The 18,817-nt window shown below is 40.6% G+C and overlaps 1 protein-coding gene across 1 annotated transcript in view; it reads left to right on the plus strand.

Moving 5' to 3' along the window:
• gabrg2 (gamma-aminobutyric acid type A receptor subunit gamma2) overlaps nucleotides 1–18,817 on the plus strand; it is a 97,999-nt gene that overhangs the window by 12,719 nt on the left and 66,463 nt on the right. The window contains exons 2-3 of the mRNA XM_051878330.1: nucleotides 1,455–1,597; nucleotides 14,053–14,120. Coding sequence (XP_051734290.1) covers nucleotides 1,455–1,597; nucleotides 14,053–14,120 — 211 coding nt within the window. The remainder of the gene's footprint in view (nucleotides 1–1,454; nucleotides 1,598–14,052; nucleotides 14,121–18,817) is intronic.

The raw sequence follows: 18,817 nt of genomic DNA on the forward strand, positions 1-18,817 counted from the left end.
ATCTTCAGACCATGCAAGCAAAAAGTGAAGGATTTTGTGTCGACTGATGAGACCTTTTTCGTATACCACATCAACACATTTGAAGGCATCTGAGGCTGTATCTCTGCAATTCTTTGGCATATTGACACCAAACTTTGCATGTGTCATTGTCACCTTACTCTGACCACACCACATCAATTTGGTCACAGTGCCACCTATTGGTTGAAAGTAGTAAACTGTAAAATCATATTACTAGTGACTGTATTTGTGATTTTTCAGCCATTTTGCCTGAAATCAACTTAATATGTCTTTAATTGCTCATTGTTGCAGTTGGTCTGATGCTCCCAGCCATGCTGGCATGACTTATCGTGCCTTCTTTGTGCTTGGCCCCTTAATGGCTGCTTGCAGCTATATTTATCATTATCTTTGTGCCCTTCTCGATGCCGATTTTATGGTTCAAGTTAAATTACTTATTAAGACGCTTAAGTACACAACAACTTACTTGTTGTGTTTCGTGGTCACACGTGTAATGGACAGTGCAGCAGCCATTTTCAGTTCAGCAGAGTAAATAACACGTGCATCTTGAATCTGCTTCCATCTGTTGTGTACAGTCCCATAGAAGCTGTGCTTGTAGATTTTAACTTTTATAATTGCTATTTATTATTATATTTATAACTAGTGTTTTCATTTCTCTGTTTTGAAAAACATTGTTAACATCGCCTTGTGCTCCATGCAAATGTTTCAGAGATCAGTCATGTCTTGTTGAAATAATTACTCTAGTTTATTAATGTTAATATGTTAAGTCATTTTATTTTCGTTTATAAACGTCAAAGTAAGCATTTTTGTATTTTCTTTTCAGTTTCACAGAAAATGTAACAAGGAGATAAGAGAAACAACAATTGCATTCAATAAATTCAAGTAAAGAGAACAATTTACTTCTTTTGAGTGGTAATTAATGCCTTTTCCTCACCTTAAAAAGTCTTCAGCTTTATGTATATGCATGCCCAATACACATGCATGCAGAGGAAAGAATACTCACACAATGTGTCATTTAAATAAATGGCCTCAGCTTATGGTGTATTGAGAAAATGTCTGGAAGACATTTCAGCAAAACGTGTCTGCTTTCTATTTCTATCTTTATGTTTAATCAATTTTTGCAATGAAGTAGCTCCTCTTCTCAGATAAAGTTTAAACCTCTTCTACCAAGTTTAACTTCTTCTATTACATTATTTCTATTTACATTAGCACATTTTATTTATGTTGACTAATTGATATGTAAAGGAAATGTAACTATGAGACTATGATCATAAAAGAGCAGCCTTTGAGCTATACAGTCTTTTCTGGGAGACTTAGAATCAGCATGATCACAGCTTACATTCTAGAGACTACAAAAATAAAAATGTATTTATAAAAATGTTGGAAAATAGGATCATTAGCAACTTTGATTAGCCTTTTTTGTTTGTTTTACCCATTAGATCTCTTCAGCTGGAAAGTGATGATGACGAAGTGACAAACAAAACATGGGTTCTGACCCCCAAAGTGTATGAGAGTGACGTCACACATATTTTGAACAGCTTACTAGATGGCTATGATAACAAGCTGCGGCCAGACATTGGAGGTAGGTGTCTGTTTTTTTTTAAGTTAAGACCTGAGGTACTGAGCTACTGAAGGTGTAGATGGGTTCAACACATGTGAAATTGTTTTATTTTGTTTAAAGGTGAAGTATGTAGTTTCTGCGACACTAGTGGCACCTAGCAGAATAACAAAAATAAAGCATATTTTCAAACAACTTTGCAAACAGGTAAAAAAAATATATATATTATACATATAATAAAATATATATTAAAAATATATAATATACATTAAGCTGTGTTGCAATGTGTCATACAGTAAGCAATTGAGTAGGCTAACTCTCTCTCTAGAGTGAATGCTAGTGTCTTCCTTATAATAAACCCATCCAACATATCTGCAGAGGGCACATTTTTTGACATTATGCACAACAACTGTTTGAGGCTGTTTACATTGGATACATCAAAGTAAACATTATAAACTGGTACATTTTTCTTTCTGATGGTTGCATAATGCTGTATGGTATTGAAGCATTTACTGTAGCACGTTGCAGTGCAGTGCCCTGTTTGCTTTGACGTGTTCATGACCTGTTTAATCTTTGAAGGTCTAAATGCAGCAAATTTTGGCTTGCACTTTTGTAATAGAATTTGAATGTCTTTTCACATGTAACGCATCAGCCGTGGTTCCAGAGCTTGACACTTACTTTTTTTCCAAAGGAGAAAGTTTTATACTGAAATTTTCAAACTGAAAATTTAGGAGCATATTAAAAAAACTTTAGGGGTGCAATGAAATTTTACCACCATTTATTTACCAGTAAAATTTCACTGTTCTCTGTAAGTTTCGGTTCCATGTCAAAAAATACTTTTAATAGTATATTAATATTTTAATAGTTTTTTAGACCCATTTTACAAACCAGATTCCAAAAAAGTTGGGACACTGTACAAATTGTGAATAAAAAAGGAATGCAATAATTTACAAATCTCATAAACTTATATTTTATTCACAATAGAATATAGATAACATATCAAATGTTGAAAGTGAGACATTTTGAAATGTCATGCCAAATATTGGCTCATTTTGGATTTCATGAGAGCTACACATTCCAAAAAACTTGGGACAGGTAGCAATAAGAGGCTGGAAAAGTTAAATGTACATATAAGGAACAGCTGGAGGACCAATTTGCAACTTATTAGGTCAATTGGCAACATGATTGGGTATAAAAAGATCCTCTCAGAGTGGTAGTGTCTCTCAGAAGTCAAGATGGGCAGAGGATCACCAATTCCCCCAATGCTGCAGCGAAAAATAGTGGAGCAATATCAGAAAGGAGTTTCTCTGGCTAAAACTCTTTAGGTCAAAAAAGAAGCCATATCTAAACATGATCCAGAAGCGCAGGCGTTTTCTCTGGGCCAAGACTCATTTAAAATGGACTGTGGCAAAGTGGAAAACTGTTCTGTGGTCAGACGAATCAAAATTTGATGTTCTTTTTGGAAAACTGGGACACCATGTCATCCGGACTAAAGAGGACAAGGACAACACAAGTTTTTATCAGCACTCAGTTCAGAAGCCTGCATCTCTGATGGTATGGGGTTGCATGAGTGCGTGTGGCATGGGCAGCTTACACATCTGGAAAGGCACCATCAATGCTGAAAGGTATATCCAAGTTCTAGAACAACATATGCTCCCATCCAGACATCGTCTCTTTCAGGGAAGACCTTGCATTTTCCAACATGACAATGCCAGACCACATACTGCATCAATTACAACATCATGGCTGCGTAGAAGAAGGATCCGGGTACTGAAATGGCCAGCCTGCAGTCCAGATCTTTCACCCATAGAAAACATTTGGCGCATCATAAAGAGGAAGATGCGACAAAGAAGACCTAAGACAGTTGAGCAACTAGAAGCCTGTATTAGACAAGAATGGGACAACATTCCTATTCCTAAACTTGAGCAACTTGTCTCCTCAGTCCCCAGACGTTTGCAGACTGTTATAAAAAGAAGAGGGGATGCCACACAGTGGTAAACATGGCCTTGTCCCAACTTTTTTGAGATGTGTTGATGCCATGAAATTTAAAATCAACTTATTTTTCCCTTAAAATGATACATTTTCTCAGTTTAAACATTTGATATGTCATCTATGTTGTATTCTGAATAAAATATTGAAATTTGAAACTTCCACATCATTGCATTCCTTTTTTATTCACAATTTGTACTGTGTCCCAACTTTTTTGGAATCAGGTTTGTATATTAAGTATCTTTAACTACAATGTATTATTATTTAAATTAATAATTTGACACAATGCACTTATTGCAGTGGTTCTCAATTCCAGTCCTGATAAAATACAGTTATAATATAACCAAATTATGCAAACTTGTGTATATTACTTATATTATCCAGTTCTCAGGTAGTTGTGAAGAGCATAGGGACCCTGTAAATTGGAACAGTCAAATCATGGAGCACTCTCTTAACAAGCTGATGATCTAAATCAGGTGTGTTAGACAAGATACACATAAAAAGGCTGCGTCTGAAAACTTAGGCAGCTGACTTGTTGCCTCACTGCCTTATCCGGCAATTACTTTTTAGGCAGTGGTTGCGCACAAAGGTACCTCACAAAACTGATTTCAGACAGACTTCGGAGGCAGCATAACAGTTTAATGATCTATAGCAAAATAGAGTGAGCTTTGATGATAACTAAGCAAATATTTAATTAATAAAATAGTAATTTCTCACTAGAAATGACATTAGACGTGGAAAACATTGGTCAAAAATGTAAATTTACACACAAATTGACCACCAACCACAACTTTCAAACGGCATCTTTATTTTTTAGCTCAACTGTCACAGAATGGAAAGCACAAGATTGTGGGATATCAAAGGCAGTGAAGGATACATCTATGCTGCCTTAAAAAAAAAAAATCGATAAAGGTAACTTTTTTTTTTACATCCCCAAATTTAAGACATCTTAAAATAATAAATTCTTTTGTTATAAAATTTAAGATACAAGAATTTTTATTACTTTAAATTTCACAAAACTGAGGACTCACTTGGACTTTTTTTTTTTTTAATCACACATATGCTCCTAAATGCATTTTACAGTTCTCACACATGTATTTTTAGTCGCACTGTCAAGCCCTGTCACACTGGCTAAACACCCTCTGTCTCAGCCTGCTGCAGTAGCCACGCCCTAAATTATTTCTATATGTTGAGCTGGAAAGAGATTGACAGATCTGAGTGGACCACTCTCAATGCTCAATGGTGCCTGGGAGGCACAGTGTTTACACTTTTGGGGGGCATAAACCCATAAATGGCATACTAATAGTAGTCATTATGATAGCAACCTGAATTGTAACAAAGCACTGTTGGCCAGAGGAGAACTGGCACCCCGACTAAGCCTGGTTTCTCCCAAGGTTTTTTTCTCCATTTTAACACCAATTTGCCACTTGTCTGCCACCTAATGTCACCTGATGGAGTTTGGGTTCCTTGCCGCTGTCGCCTCTGGCTTGCTTAGTTGGGGACACTTGACTTGACATTCTGATATTCAACAGTGCTTTTGATCTGCCTGCATTGACACTATTCTTTAAGAGCTGCTGTGCAGCCAAACAATGTACCAGTTATCAATGTAAAGCTGCTTTGACACAATCTACATTGTAAAAAGCGCTATATAAATAAAGGTGACTTGACTAGTCAATAAACAATTGGCTAGGTTAAGAGAATGTATTTTAACTTAAAAAAAAAATCATACATACTTCACCTTTAACAACTGGTTAAAATACATATCTAATTTCCAAAAATTCTGATCCATATTAAATATTTATTTAAGTTTGCACAATATTCTTTGAAAATACATAGGAACCAAACTCCCTCTCAGTTAGAAACTGAGGATTCAATGTTTGTTAGAGTGTACATATTACTGTCCATGCATACAGTTGACATGTGAAACATATGATGTGAAAATATCTCTGGAAATATCTCTGATTTATTAATTCAACTGGGATCTTGTTTGTTTTATTTTTATCTTTAGTTTAACTTGTGCATATATTGTTTTATTTTAGACATCACATTCCAAAATGTCTAGATTACATATGTAACCCGGTTCCCTGAGAAGGGGAAAGAGAAGTTGCGTCATGGCATTGACGCTATGGGAATGCGTCGCAAGAGCCAGTGTCTGAAGCACATGCGATACACAGCAATTTTGGCTACTGAAGTCAGGTGACATCACAGGAGAGCCTTCCCTTTCTCAGGGAAACAGAAATAACCTCCAAGCCCAAATGACCCAGAGCAGAGCTACACTATATTGCCAAATGTTTTGGGATGCCTGCCTTTACGTGCACATGAACTCTAATGACATCCCATTCTTAATCTGTAGGGTTTAATATGGAGTTGGCTCACCCTTTGCAGCTATAACAGCCTCAACTCTTCTGGGAAGGCTTTCCACAAGGTTTAGGAGTGTGCTTATGGGAATTTTTGACCATTCTTCTAGAAGCGCATTTGTGAGGTCAGGCAGTGATGTTGGACGAGAAGGCCTGGCTCACAGTCTCCGCTCTAATTCATCCCAAAGGTATTCTATCGGGTTGAGGTCAGGACTCTGTGCAGTCCAGTCAAGTTCCTCCACACCAAACTCGCTCATCCATGTCTTTATGGACCTTGCTTTGTGCACTGGTGCACAGTCATGTTGGAACAGGAAGAGGCCATCCCCAAACGGTTCCCACAAAGTTGGGAGCATGAAATTGTCCAAAATGTCTTGGTATGCTGAAGCATTGAGAGTTCCTTTCACTGGAACTAAGGGGCCAAGCCCAACCCCTGAAAAACAACCCCACACCATAATCCCCCCTTCACCAAACTTTACACTTGGCACAATGCAGTCAGGCAAGTACCGTTCTTCTGGCAACCGCCAAACCCAGACTCGTCCATCGGATTGCCAGACAGAGAAGTGTGATTCGTCACTCCAGAGAACATGTCTCCACTGCTCTAGAGTCCAGTGGCGGCATGCTTTACACCACTGCATCCGACGCTTTGCATTGCACTTGGTGATGTAAGGCTTGGATGCAGCTGCTCGGCCATGGAAACCCATTTCATGAAGCTCTCTACGCACTGTTCCTGAGCTAATCTGAAGGCCACACAAAGTTTTGAGGTGTGTAGCTATTGACTCTGCAGAAAGTTGCCGACGTCTGCGCACTGTGTGCCTCAGCATGCGCTGACCCCGCTCTGTGATTTTACGTGCCCTACCACTTCGTGGCTGATTTGCTGTTGTTTCCAATTGCTTTCACTTTGTTATTATACCACTAACAGTTGACCGTGGAATATTTAGTAGTGAGGAAATTTCACTAATGGACTTATTGCACAGGTGGCAACCTATCACGGTACCACGCTTGAATTCACTGAGCTCCTGAGAGCGACCCATTCTTTCACAAATGTTTGTAGAAGCAGTCTGTATGCCTAGGTGCTTGATTTTATACACCTGTGGCCATGGAAGTGATTGGAACACCTGAATTCAATGATTTGGAGGGGTGTCCCAATACTTTTGGCAATATAGTGTAGCTAGAGAGACCACAGCTTCACTGTGTCTGCCCAAAATGGTTGTGTCGACCCTGCCTGACGACACCCCGCCTCCATCTTCTGAAGGGAACCACAGAGAAAGAGGTGCAGCCATGGCGATAACAACCACATCTTTCACCAAGAGCTCCATTACTGAAAGACATTCCAGGGAAATTCCACCTGTTAGCCAAGTGGCCCTATCGGCTAGTGGTTACCCAGTCCTGTGGTTCTAATGAGGAGACCTAGATTCTACCTCTGTCAAAGTACTGGCAGAGAAGGCAGAGAGTGGGTCACAATGGCAATGATGTCCACCTTTATGCTCTGCCCTTCCATGCTGCTTGTGAACCGCCAGAAACCGTGTTAACATAGCACCTTCAGTATGTCCACTCTATCATCTCAAGACCATGCTGGAGAGGCGACAGATTTCATACTGCCCATTCATATAGGATTACATGAAGAAGCAAAATTAATGCAACCTCCGTATCTATTTGGATCAGAGGGGCTGAATTATATGAAAGTGGGACACTGTTAGCGGTCATGCCCATTCTTTCCATTCTGTGAACAGCCCATTCCCTTAATCCACAAGGGAAGTGCAATAATAACACTCCTAACTCCATTTGTAATATATGAATTTGATTCCATAGAAAGCATTAAGCCTCCACCAAACTCCCAAGTACTGGAGCAACAGATGTGGACATGGGATGCAGGTGGCGGTACTGCCTACGGTCCTCATCTGTACTAGCCCAATCCAATAAAGAGGGAGCATATCGCTACTACCTCTGAGCTGCCTGTACTGTAGGGCTGTGGCCAAAAAGAAAGTGAGACAAGAGTGCAATATTGCTCACTTCTCTTCAGCCCAGCCTAAAATAAGTGAATACGAAAGGAAATTACATCGCGCAGAGGGTGGCAGATATTGAAGTGAGAAGCGAGTGGCGATACTGCACGCTCTCTTCTTCTGTAACAGCCCAATTTCATGCTCTGTACTTCCAGTACTGGAGAGGTGATAGATGAAAAAGTGGGAAGTGAGTGGGGGTGTTGCCCACTTGCTTCACCTACACCAGTCTATTATGTGTGAATACAGAAGAAGCACATCTGTACTATCTCCGCACTCCCAGTACCACAGAGGGGGACAGATGATGAAGTGGGACGAGAGTGTCAGTATTGCCCACCTTGCTCTCTTGTGACAGACCCAATATAACGGCAGAGGGAGCATCTTGCCACCACCTCCATACTTCCAGTACAAACAGAGTTGCCAGATGAAGCGGTGGGAGACGAGTGGCTATATTGCCCACCGTCTTTGCCTGTACAATCCTTCTCAGAATTGCAGAGTGAGCACACTGCTACCAACCCTGAACTATCATTACTGGGAAGGCGCCTGATGAAAGAGTGAGGCGCAAATAGTGGTCACGCCCACTCTTATATTCAGTCCTGCCTATATGCAAGTACAGAGGGAGCATATTGCTACTACCTCCACAGTACCTGTATCAAAAAGGGCGACAGATAAGGAAAGGGACAAGCCTGTCTCTAGCTCTTCTGCTAGCTCAAGGTGGAGCTTTTTCACTGTGAAATGATCACAGTGAGCACAGCCAGCCCCCTTGAGAGCTGACAGAGTGTGCTCCGCTCCTAGACAGATAACACATAAATCGTGTGTGTCATCTGGAGTAATAAATATGTTGCATGGTGAACATCTCCTAAATCTAGCTGACATGTTTGATATTCCTTTTTTTCCAAACACACACATGCTGGTTACACACGCACAACACACAAATGGCTTCCTAAACAGAAGTAGCTGATGACGCTGGTTTCACAGGCACGACACACAAACTGCTTCTTGAAGACAAAGAAGCTGATGATGTTTTAGACAGCTTTAGACAGCCTTTTATAGACACAACTGATATAGCTAATAAAGGTCTTTTTCAGATCTCTTGACCTGTACGTGGCACTGAAACCAAATTTGTATGGATCGTCAGATGGTGGCGATAAAGCATACCAAATTTCGTTTTGATAGATGGAAGTATGGCCAAGATACTCTCTCTCATCTAAATTTGGGTTGACATCATTAGGTTTGCACCATCATATCTTTTGAAAGAAGGCACAAATCAAAATTTGGTTCTGTCATTTCTGTGCAGTGGTCTATAGTGATGCTATGGAGTTGGTCAGGGTTCTATTCAGAGCCACCCCCCAAAAAAGTGCCAAACTTAATTTTATATGTACATTACTTATAAAATGTTGTTACTTGTGACATATCAATTCCTAGCAGCATGCTAGATCATGCTAGCAACATGCTAACAATGCCTAGCAACGAACAAGAAACATGTTAACAATGTCAATGAGCATGTAAAAACAGGTTATCAACATGTTAGTCATACCTAGGAGCATGGTAATAATGAAAGAAACATGCTAACAATGCTTTGCAGCATGCAAAAACATACTAGAAATATGGTAACAGTAATGTATCTCCAAGCAGCAATTCAGGGGCAAGCAACACTAGCAATCTACTAGCAATCACAGCAAGTACATCAATCACAGAAAATTCAGCAAGCGGGAAACATTTAGAGGGTCTACAGTGTGCATCTCAAAAGCACAAAAAAATGAACAAGGTTTTGTATATAAACATAACATATGCCTAAAGGCATGAGTGCTAAGTACCTGAGGTACAATCTAAAGTTGACCGTGTCATATTGGACTGTCTGGAAGCTTCCCAGGCCTGCTTGTCCTTTAGCTACCTTGCCCATCAGAATTCTGTGGAGCAATCTGGCCTCTGCTTGCTGCAGCCTGAGCTTTCCATTTTCTCTCACTGTCCTCACCTCGATCCTTGCCTGTGAGACCTTGGGGTTGCTGGATTCTTTGTACTAGAGCACATCCCTACCATGGCTGACCATAAACTCCTTGTTAAGGCTATTAAAAGGGAGTTTCAACTTATCATTCTTCCCATAAAGAGAAGTGCAGCTTGACTTCTGGGGAGACTCAGCCACCTGCACAGATGTCAGTTGACCATTTTCTCTAGGTTCTCCACAGTGGAGACTGGGGGACATCATATACCAGAAGCGGCCATAGGATCCAGGGCAGAATGTTGTGTTGGTATATCCAGGCCTTAAACTTCCCTGGCAGCTCTGACTTGTCAACTGTTGTTAGCCATTTCTAAGAAATCTGGAGGAGTGGATTGTGGCTGAAGAGGAGCAAGTGTGAGTTCCTGGGAAAGGGAGTGGAATCAGAGCCAGTGTCAGTGGAATCACAGAGTCAGTGCTGCAAGTGTGCAGCCAGTTGTGATTTAAGAAGCCCATTGCACACGCTGTTGAGAAAGGAGTTAAATTGGACGTGGGGCTGTGAGCAGGAGGAAGCCTTTGTAAAGTCAAAAAAGCTTCTCCAGTCCTCTGCTACATTAGTGCACTACGATCCTACCGAACCCCTCATCTTGGCTTGTGATGCCTCGCTGTATGGTGTGGGGGCCGTGCTGTCTCACAAGATGGAAGATGGAACAGACAGGCCGATAGGGTTTGTGTCACATACGTTAAATGCAGCAGAGAAGAATTACTCTCAACTGGATAAGGAGGGTCTTGCTGTCATTTTTGGGTTAAATAAATTCTACATGTATGTGTATGGCAGACCATTTACCACCGTAACAGATCACAAGCCTCTGATTTTGCTGTTCAATGAACTCAGAGAGGTGCCACAGATGGCCTCGCCATGTATCCAGTGATGGGTAGTAATGTTGTGTGGATACGACTACACCATTGTGTATCGAGCAGGCCAGGAGCATTTAAACGCTGATGGATTGAGCAGGTTGCCGTTGTCCAAAAAGGGAGTGGAGACACCACCCGGAGGAAGAGAGACTACTGCTGCTGGATGAAAATGATGTATCACTGGTAAAATCAGAGCAGGTGAGGAAATGGACTAATAAAGATCCTGTTTTAGTACAGGTGAGAGAATATGTGCTTAGAGGATGACCCAAGGCTGGAGGATCCAGATTTTGGAACATACCTTAAAAAACAGGATGAACTCAGTGTCCAGGGGGACTGTTTACTGTGGGGCATGCACGTGGTGATTCCCCTTCAAGGCCATGCAGCCATATTCAGACAGTTACACAATGGTCATCCAGGCATAACCAGAATGAAGGGGTTGGTATGGAGCTACATGTGGTGGCCACAGATGGATGCTGCCGTGGAAGGACTGGTAAAAGCTTGTGCCAGGTGTCAGGGGAACAGGAATGCCCCTCCGTGTGCACCTTTACATCCGTTGGAAATCCCAAAGCTGCCACTGAGAAGGATCCATATTGATTATGCTGGACCGTGGCTAGGTAAAATGTTCCTGATCCTGGTGGATGCGTACTCTAAATGGATAGAGGCTTATCTGTTGAATAGCTCTATATACACTGTTAGCTTCCAGTGCCTGAGACAAAGTTTTAGGTAGCATGGGTTACCAGAAATAGTGGTGTCAGACGATGGCATTTGTTTCACAAGTAAGGAGTTTCAAGAACTCATGAACCATAATGGCATCAAGCACATAACCACAGCACTGTACCACGCAGCTTCTAAAGGACTGGCTAAAAGAGCTGTGCAAACGTTCAAAGGTCTGATGAAAAAGAGCACAGGAGATTCCATTGAAGCCAGGCTGGCAAGAGTGTTGTTCAGCTATAGAATTACACCTCAGTTGACTACGGGAAAATCACCTGCAGAGCTGTTGTGTGGACGGAAACTGAGGTCTACCCTAGATCTCATTCACCCTGACTTCAAAAGTTAAGTGCAAGACAAGCAAGTGAAGCACAAGTGGTACCACGACCAGCGTGCTAAAGAGAGACATTTGAGTGTAGGTGGTAATGTGTATACCAAGAACTTCAGTTCAGGCCCTACCTGGATTCCAGGAGCAGTTCAGAAAAGGACTGGCCCTCTGTCATGTACAATCGCAGTTAGAAATGGCCAGGTAGTGAGCCGGCACATTGATCAGGTGAGGAACAGACATGTGGTATCTCCTGCTGGAACAGCTGTGTTGTTGGAGACTACCTTGCAAGATGTTGATAAGCTGCCATTGCCTGAACCCCTTAGTCCTGTACCATCAGATGACAGCATTGTACAGCAGACAAGTGGACTTAACACCAGTGGCCACAGGAGGAGGCAGTCTGGAGGTAGATGGAGATGAAGGCAGTCTACCCGATGTCCCAAGCTTAGGCTATGTTTATAATGTTGTTACATTTTTTTTAATGTTCGTATAATGTTATTATACTGCTGTTAAAATATCTGACTAATTTGTTGGGGGACAAGTGTTATCAGGGGGAAGGGGATGTAGTGAAGTATAATGTTATTTGGGTGTGTGATCACTAGAGGGTGTGCTTGTGCAACAAGTGGCTGAATCTTTTAGAGTAAGCAGTGTTGTTGTTGCCTGTGCTTGGTAGCAGATCCAGTCTGTGTGTTCCCATGTAAACATCTGTTAATAAATACACATTAAATATATCTCCATATTCTGCTGCACTACAGAATATCACACATTTTGGCATGCTCTTTGTCAAATTCGTTGATCTGCTATACGAGAATGGTTGGGTCTATCAAAAAGCTTTTAATAAGCACGGTCTTGTCAGGTTTATGTTCTGTTTTGGCTTAATTTTGTGTTCCCAGTTCCTGTCTTCATTTCCTGTCTTCTTTATGACCGTGGCCATTTTTCAATATGCGTTCTTTTCTGTAAAACATCAATCGCTGCCCAAGTACTGTTCCAATTCATAGTTCACATCTAGCCAAGTACAGTTCAAATCCCTGCATGTGTTCTTGATCTGCCCCTTTTATCGAGAATGCATCGAGAGGTGACTTGTGTGGACTTGAGATAGCCAGGTATCTCAGAATTCATCTCACACCTATCAGCAAGGGTCAATAGCGGAGAAGAAAACTCGCGTAATTTAAAAAATAATACTGTCATTGTGTCACGAAAAGTAGCTTTTCAAGCGGGAATATAGTTCATTATAGCTCTAATCTGTGGTTTATTGATAAAGATAGCGCCTATTTAAAAATTTTGATCTGACGTTTTTAGAGTTGTGAGATCCAGTCGATCATCAGCCACTCAGCGCTCAAGTACCCGCCGAGAACAGCCTTACCTCGGCATAAACATGGTTAAACATGAGATTCACAAGTTCACCTGCCCATTCAGTCTGAATGGTTAATGGTAAAACAAACTTGGCTTGCTGTCCTCGAAGGAGACTCGAACCCGAGGCTCGGCTTGAGCTCTGAGTTAAACCTCCTATAACAGTACTGCGTAGAGGGAGAATAAGAGAAATAGAGGAGGAGATGGGGAGGAGGAGGGATGCTGGTAGAATTGTCACTGGGATGACACAGTGACTGCTGCTTATATACGCTCGTAATGATGATTGACAGGAATGAATGTTTAGGCTCCTCCAGAACCTACGTTTGGAACTACATTAAAATTCGTCTTGTTTATATCTAATGTGCAATTTTTGGTCTCAATTTTTGAAACTATAATTCATGCGCTGACTTTGTACGTTTGACTGAATTTTTTGCTTTCTTATTGTATAGCTTCTTATACCTTTTACTTATACTATATAATGGCTATTATTGATCATTAAAACTGACATTTACACTGGTTGTGTTTTATGGTAGCCTATATTTCATTTTATTACAGTGAAGATAATCAGAGTACATATGCACATATTGCTTGAACCATATATTAATATGTTTAATATTTTTTAAAATGAAAACGAAAAGAGGCAGTGTTGTTTTTTTTATGTTCCGTTTTGTTACGTGCAGTGAAAATAATCAATGTACTGTTGCCTGAACTACATTTGTGTGGCTATTAATATGTTTAATATTTTTTGCAAATCTTAGCAAGATTCAGGGGGGAGGGGGAGGGGGAGGAGGGGGGTGTGCAAACTTAATCCATTGTGATTACCTTAAACCTCTTTTAAATGTACTCTGAGATAAATGAACTAATTTTACATTCTCCTTGTTTCTCTCCACTGCTCTTTACAGTCAAACCAACCGTGATCCATACAGACATGTTTGTCAACAGTATTGGCCCAGTAAATGCCATCAACATGGTAAGAGTTATGCTCTAATGACAAAATCTTTTATGAAAAAAATAATAATATAGTGTTTCTTTCACCAACAGATTTGTGATGTTCATCAGAAAATGCTTTTTATTTTCTACACTCTCAGAAAAAAAAAGGTTCTAAAATGTACCTTTGAGGTATTAATATGCACTCTTTTGATACAACGGTGTACCTTTTAAAAGGGTACTGCCCCAGCTTTTGTACTTTTTTTTTTTTTTTTTGAGAGTGTACTATATTATCATTAACGTACATTATTACAAACATTATTACATTAGAAACAAAGTTGTGAAGCTGATTGTTAAATATGTGTCAGAGTGATGTTACAAAATATAACATTGTTTATTACATTTTACTGTAACAGGTGCCTTCAGTGTCCAATCTTTGCAGAATACATTTTATTTATGATTGTCTGTATTTTATGGCATTTTTGATTAGTAAGATTAGAGAAATATACCAAATAATTTGCTATTACTGGGAATCCCTAAAATTCTAAATTGTTATCTAGAATTTTATATCTATTTCGGATAGGTTTTTTTAATGCTTAAGTTTTATAGTGTCTTTTAGCGTAGTGATGCATGTTGTATATCATAAACTTATTTAGAAGAATAACAACAAACATATTAAGCAATGTTTTGGTTTCTAGAAATCCAACTGACAACTGACCTATATTTTTCAGAATTCGGGGTCATGTAAAAATCTTATTCAGAATATCTGCAATAACTGAACATTAATTTATATATGTGCATGTCCAAAAAAAGGTAATTATGGGAGCTATCAGATTAGACAAGTGGCCTCAGATAAGACCTCTAGCTAAATGTCTGTGACAGGCGTGTGCAATGGCTCGGTGTCAGTGACAGGCATGTGTGCTGAGAGGCATGACGAGGGGCTGGGATGGCTCAGGTAGAAGCTGTGGGTCTGGAGCAGATGCTGGAAGATCAGGATCCTCCTCCAGAATCCACTCAGTGCCAGTTCCACAAATTGACAAAATGTCCCTTGAGGACCATTTCTGAGAAGCCATGAATTACATTTAATCCCGCTCTGGGGAAGAAAAAAAAAAAATCAATAAAGGGCATCATCATCATTCATGGGCTAAATTTATACATGCATCACAACTAAAGCTAATTAAGTGTAATTTTAAAGTTAAAGTGAATTAAAAACAGGAATGAATAAGAGTTAATTATGACAGCTGTATTATGAAAAAATTCCTATAACTCAAAAATATTACATTATAGTTTGTTTTCTGAGAGACATGCAGAGATGGAACTGTTTGATTTGTGATCTTGCTGTGCTTATTTCATTCATTCGTGTATCATATCGTACAAGGTTTAAATTATTTAAATATACAAATTGTTACGTTCCTAATTTATAGTCTAGAGGTAAAACAGAAATGAACAAAAACAGTTAGGGGAGATGTTGATGTGCCCGTCTCCAGACCCAGAGTAAACAATACACTAACCTTTCTCCCTTGTCTATCCACAAAACAAGAGAAAAGGTTTAAAAGAAACAAGGCACGAAACGAGGCGAATTGTCTCCCTCTGTTTCTCAGTTGATTTTGGACCGCTTATATCCTAGCGCTACTCCACTACGAGCCAATCTGATAATTTGGAGCAGTCGCTCAGTAATCAGCAGCAGGTGGCCGAAATCTGCACAGACAACTGAAAGAAATAGAAACAAGGAAAGCAAGCAAACACCAAAACGCAGAAACTCACTAAAGAAAATCATACGTCACAGGACGTAATAATATCAAATAGTCTAACAGGTGTATGATGTAGTATTTTAGTTGATTTACACTTGCCAAGCTCTGATTTCTGCGAGACACACAGAGAGGCAACAGCAACGCAGCTATTTTATTTGTGCTCATTTCATTCATAGTGTTTACACTTATTCACTTAACACACTCATTATTGCATAGTGATTTTATCCAGCAAACACGAGTGACTCTGTCAACCTCAGCCGAATATTATTTGGCAGAATTATTTGTTATTTGTTTTTAAGTCATAATCCGTGCATGTCCGAATAAGGTAATTGGCTTTGGGCACACCCCTAGTGTGCTTATATAACCGTGATCTGAGCATCACTAGCCTGGACCTGGACTGGAAGTACTTTCGTCCTAAGCTGTGCTCTTAATGACTTCACACTAGGAGAGGCATTTGTCAGTATGGTGCAGTGGGTATTTTATTTGCCATAACGTTGACGTCAGATGCAGAGTGGAATACCCTCAAAAGGGAACGTCTCAGGTTACAACTGTAACCATGGTTCCCTGAGAAGGGATTGAGACGCTCCATCGCCCTGCCATACTTCCTGCATGCTTTAGCCAATCAGAAGCTAATTCTGCTTTGTTCCTGATATCCTTCCATGGTACTTCAGATGCAGTCACGCTGAGGTGTTCCCCATAGCATCGACGTCAGACCCAACATCTTCTTCCCCTTCTCAGGGAACCATGGTTACATTTGTAACCTGAGACATTTTTCCTCTCCTTTGGGTCCCTGGGCCAGTACCGCCCCAATTCCTTTATTCGAGGCATCTACTTGAACCAGAAGAAGACTTCGTTTGGAGACTCTCATTCTGAAGAAGTCTGGACTCTGGAGGACCAGACTGGAGCACATCTTTTCTTTTAGCAGGGTGAATGCCTTCTCGCACTCTTCAATCCACGGAACTGGATTCTTCACTGTCTTGGTCAACAAACTGGTTAGCAGGTGCAGTTATGGTGGTGAAGTTTGGGATAAATCATCAGTACCAGCCTGCTCGCAAGACCCAGGAATGATCGAACCCTTTTTCTTGTGGACTGCATCTAATAGCCTCTACTTTGTCCACCCGAGGCCTTAATTTGCCATTTCCCCGGCGGTACCCCAAATAGCTGGTTTCCTGTTGAGCCCATTTGCACTTTGCCACATTTAAGGGCAGACCTGCTGCATGGATCTTGTTGTAGATGCATTAGATAGTTTGCACAAATTCTGATGTGAACTACTAGAAGGCTGGATTGGATTAGGATTGGGATTATGCGGGTCCCATGGGACCCAACGCAAACATTGGGAGAGCGGTTTTGCCTTTGCTGTGGGCGGGAGTGGTGGTCAAAACGTACATTGCAGGTAACATTCTCTTCCTCCATAGCAGGCTAGGCTAGGATAATGATTCATTATTTAATTAATTTGTTAAGTACGTTTTATATAATAGGCTAATATAAAGCTGGCCGAATGTGTTTGTCATTTGTGGTGCTAGCATTACTTTTATCTTATGGTCAAATGCAATGTTGTATCTCTGGTATTCTTAATGTTTATCATAGCCCTAATGTTTGTGTAATTATTTTAAAAAAATTCTAAAAGCTGTAACAGTAAAGGTAATGGTCTGAAATTCAGTGGGAGCGGGCAGGAATGGGATTAAGAAAACAGTCCCACTATTCACATCCCTGCAGAACAGTGTCCATTAATCTCTAAAAGGTGGCAGTTGCCCCATGTAGGCCAAAAGGTAAAATCATGAACTGGAATAACCCTAGTGGAGCCCTAAAGGCAATATAGGGCCTGGAAGCAGGATTAAGGGGCATCTGCCAGTCCCCCTTGCACTAGTCCAGTGTGGTGATAAAGAGGGCTTGTCCTATTCTTTCCAGGAGTTCATCGATTCAAGGCATAGGGTAGGCATCAAATGGCTGCTCCATTCACTCATGGAGGCTTCGATTACTTGTTGCAGGTTTTCTCTTGCTTGGTCTCAATAGCTCTCAAGCCGGTCTTACATCTTCAGTATGAACTAGATGATCCCTCTCTCCTCAGTACAGCCACCAGGGGTCTCCCAGCCCAGGTCCAATGCTCCCTGTAAAAGGCAGCCACTTGTCCCAGTCACACCCCATGTCTGCAACGAATATCTGCACCAAGCCAAACCATCAGTCTTGGGGTGATATGGCCTGGTCTTTAGCGCAATGATAACCTGCTGTTTCACCAGATGTGATGTGAAATTTGTTTCCTGGACTGTTCGAATCTCATCTGGGATGCCTACCCTGGAGGAAAAACTGGATGAGGGCATGTATGACTTTGGGCATTGTGGTGGTGCAAAACGGGAAAGCTTCTGGGTACCGTGTTGCATAGTCACAAACAACCAGGATATACTGATGTACTGTACTGCTTTTCTCCACTGGTAAGATAATTTCTCTAGCAATGCAGCTGAAATGACTGGGGATGGATGTAATGGTGCCTTGTCCTGCTGAAATATAGCACTGGTCTAACATGTTTTTGATTTGGATGATTTAACAAGTTTAGACAATTCTTCCTTCTCTATAGCAAAGAATGAATAGAATTGTTCCTCAGGGGTCTATAGTGCACTGTATCTGTAGTAGACTGTTGCATGGTTATAACTTTCTCTCTGATAGTATCAATCTTGTGAGTAAAGAAATTCATAAAGTCATTACTGCTGTGCTGTTGGGAAATGTCTGAATATGTTAATGCTTTATTTCTCATTAATTAAGCCACTGCATCAAATAAATACCTAGGGTTGTGTTGTCTTCTAAGAGAGTCTAAAAGTAAGCAGATCTAGCAGTTTTTAAGGGCTTTCTGTAGCAACACATACTATCCTTCCATGCAATGCAAAATACCTCTAGTTTTGTTTTCTTCCAGCTGTGCTTCATTTTCTGGGCTACTCTCTTGAGGGCGCAAATAAATTCATTATACCACAACATCTGACTGTTCTCCTTAATCTTC

The sequence above is a fragment of the Ctenopharyngodon idella genome, chromosome 21 (genome assembly GCF_019924925.1).
Source record: "Ctenopharyngodon idella isolate HZGC_01 chromosome 21, HZGC01, whole genome shotgun sequence".
Lineage (NCBI taxonomy): Eukaryota > Metazoa > Chordata > Actinopteri > Cypriniformes > Xenocyprididae > Ctenopharyngodon > Ctenopharyngodon idella.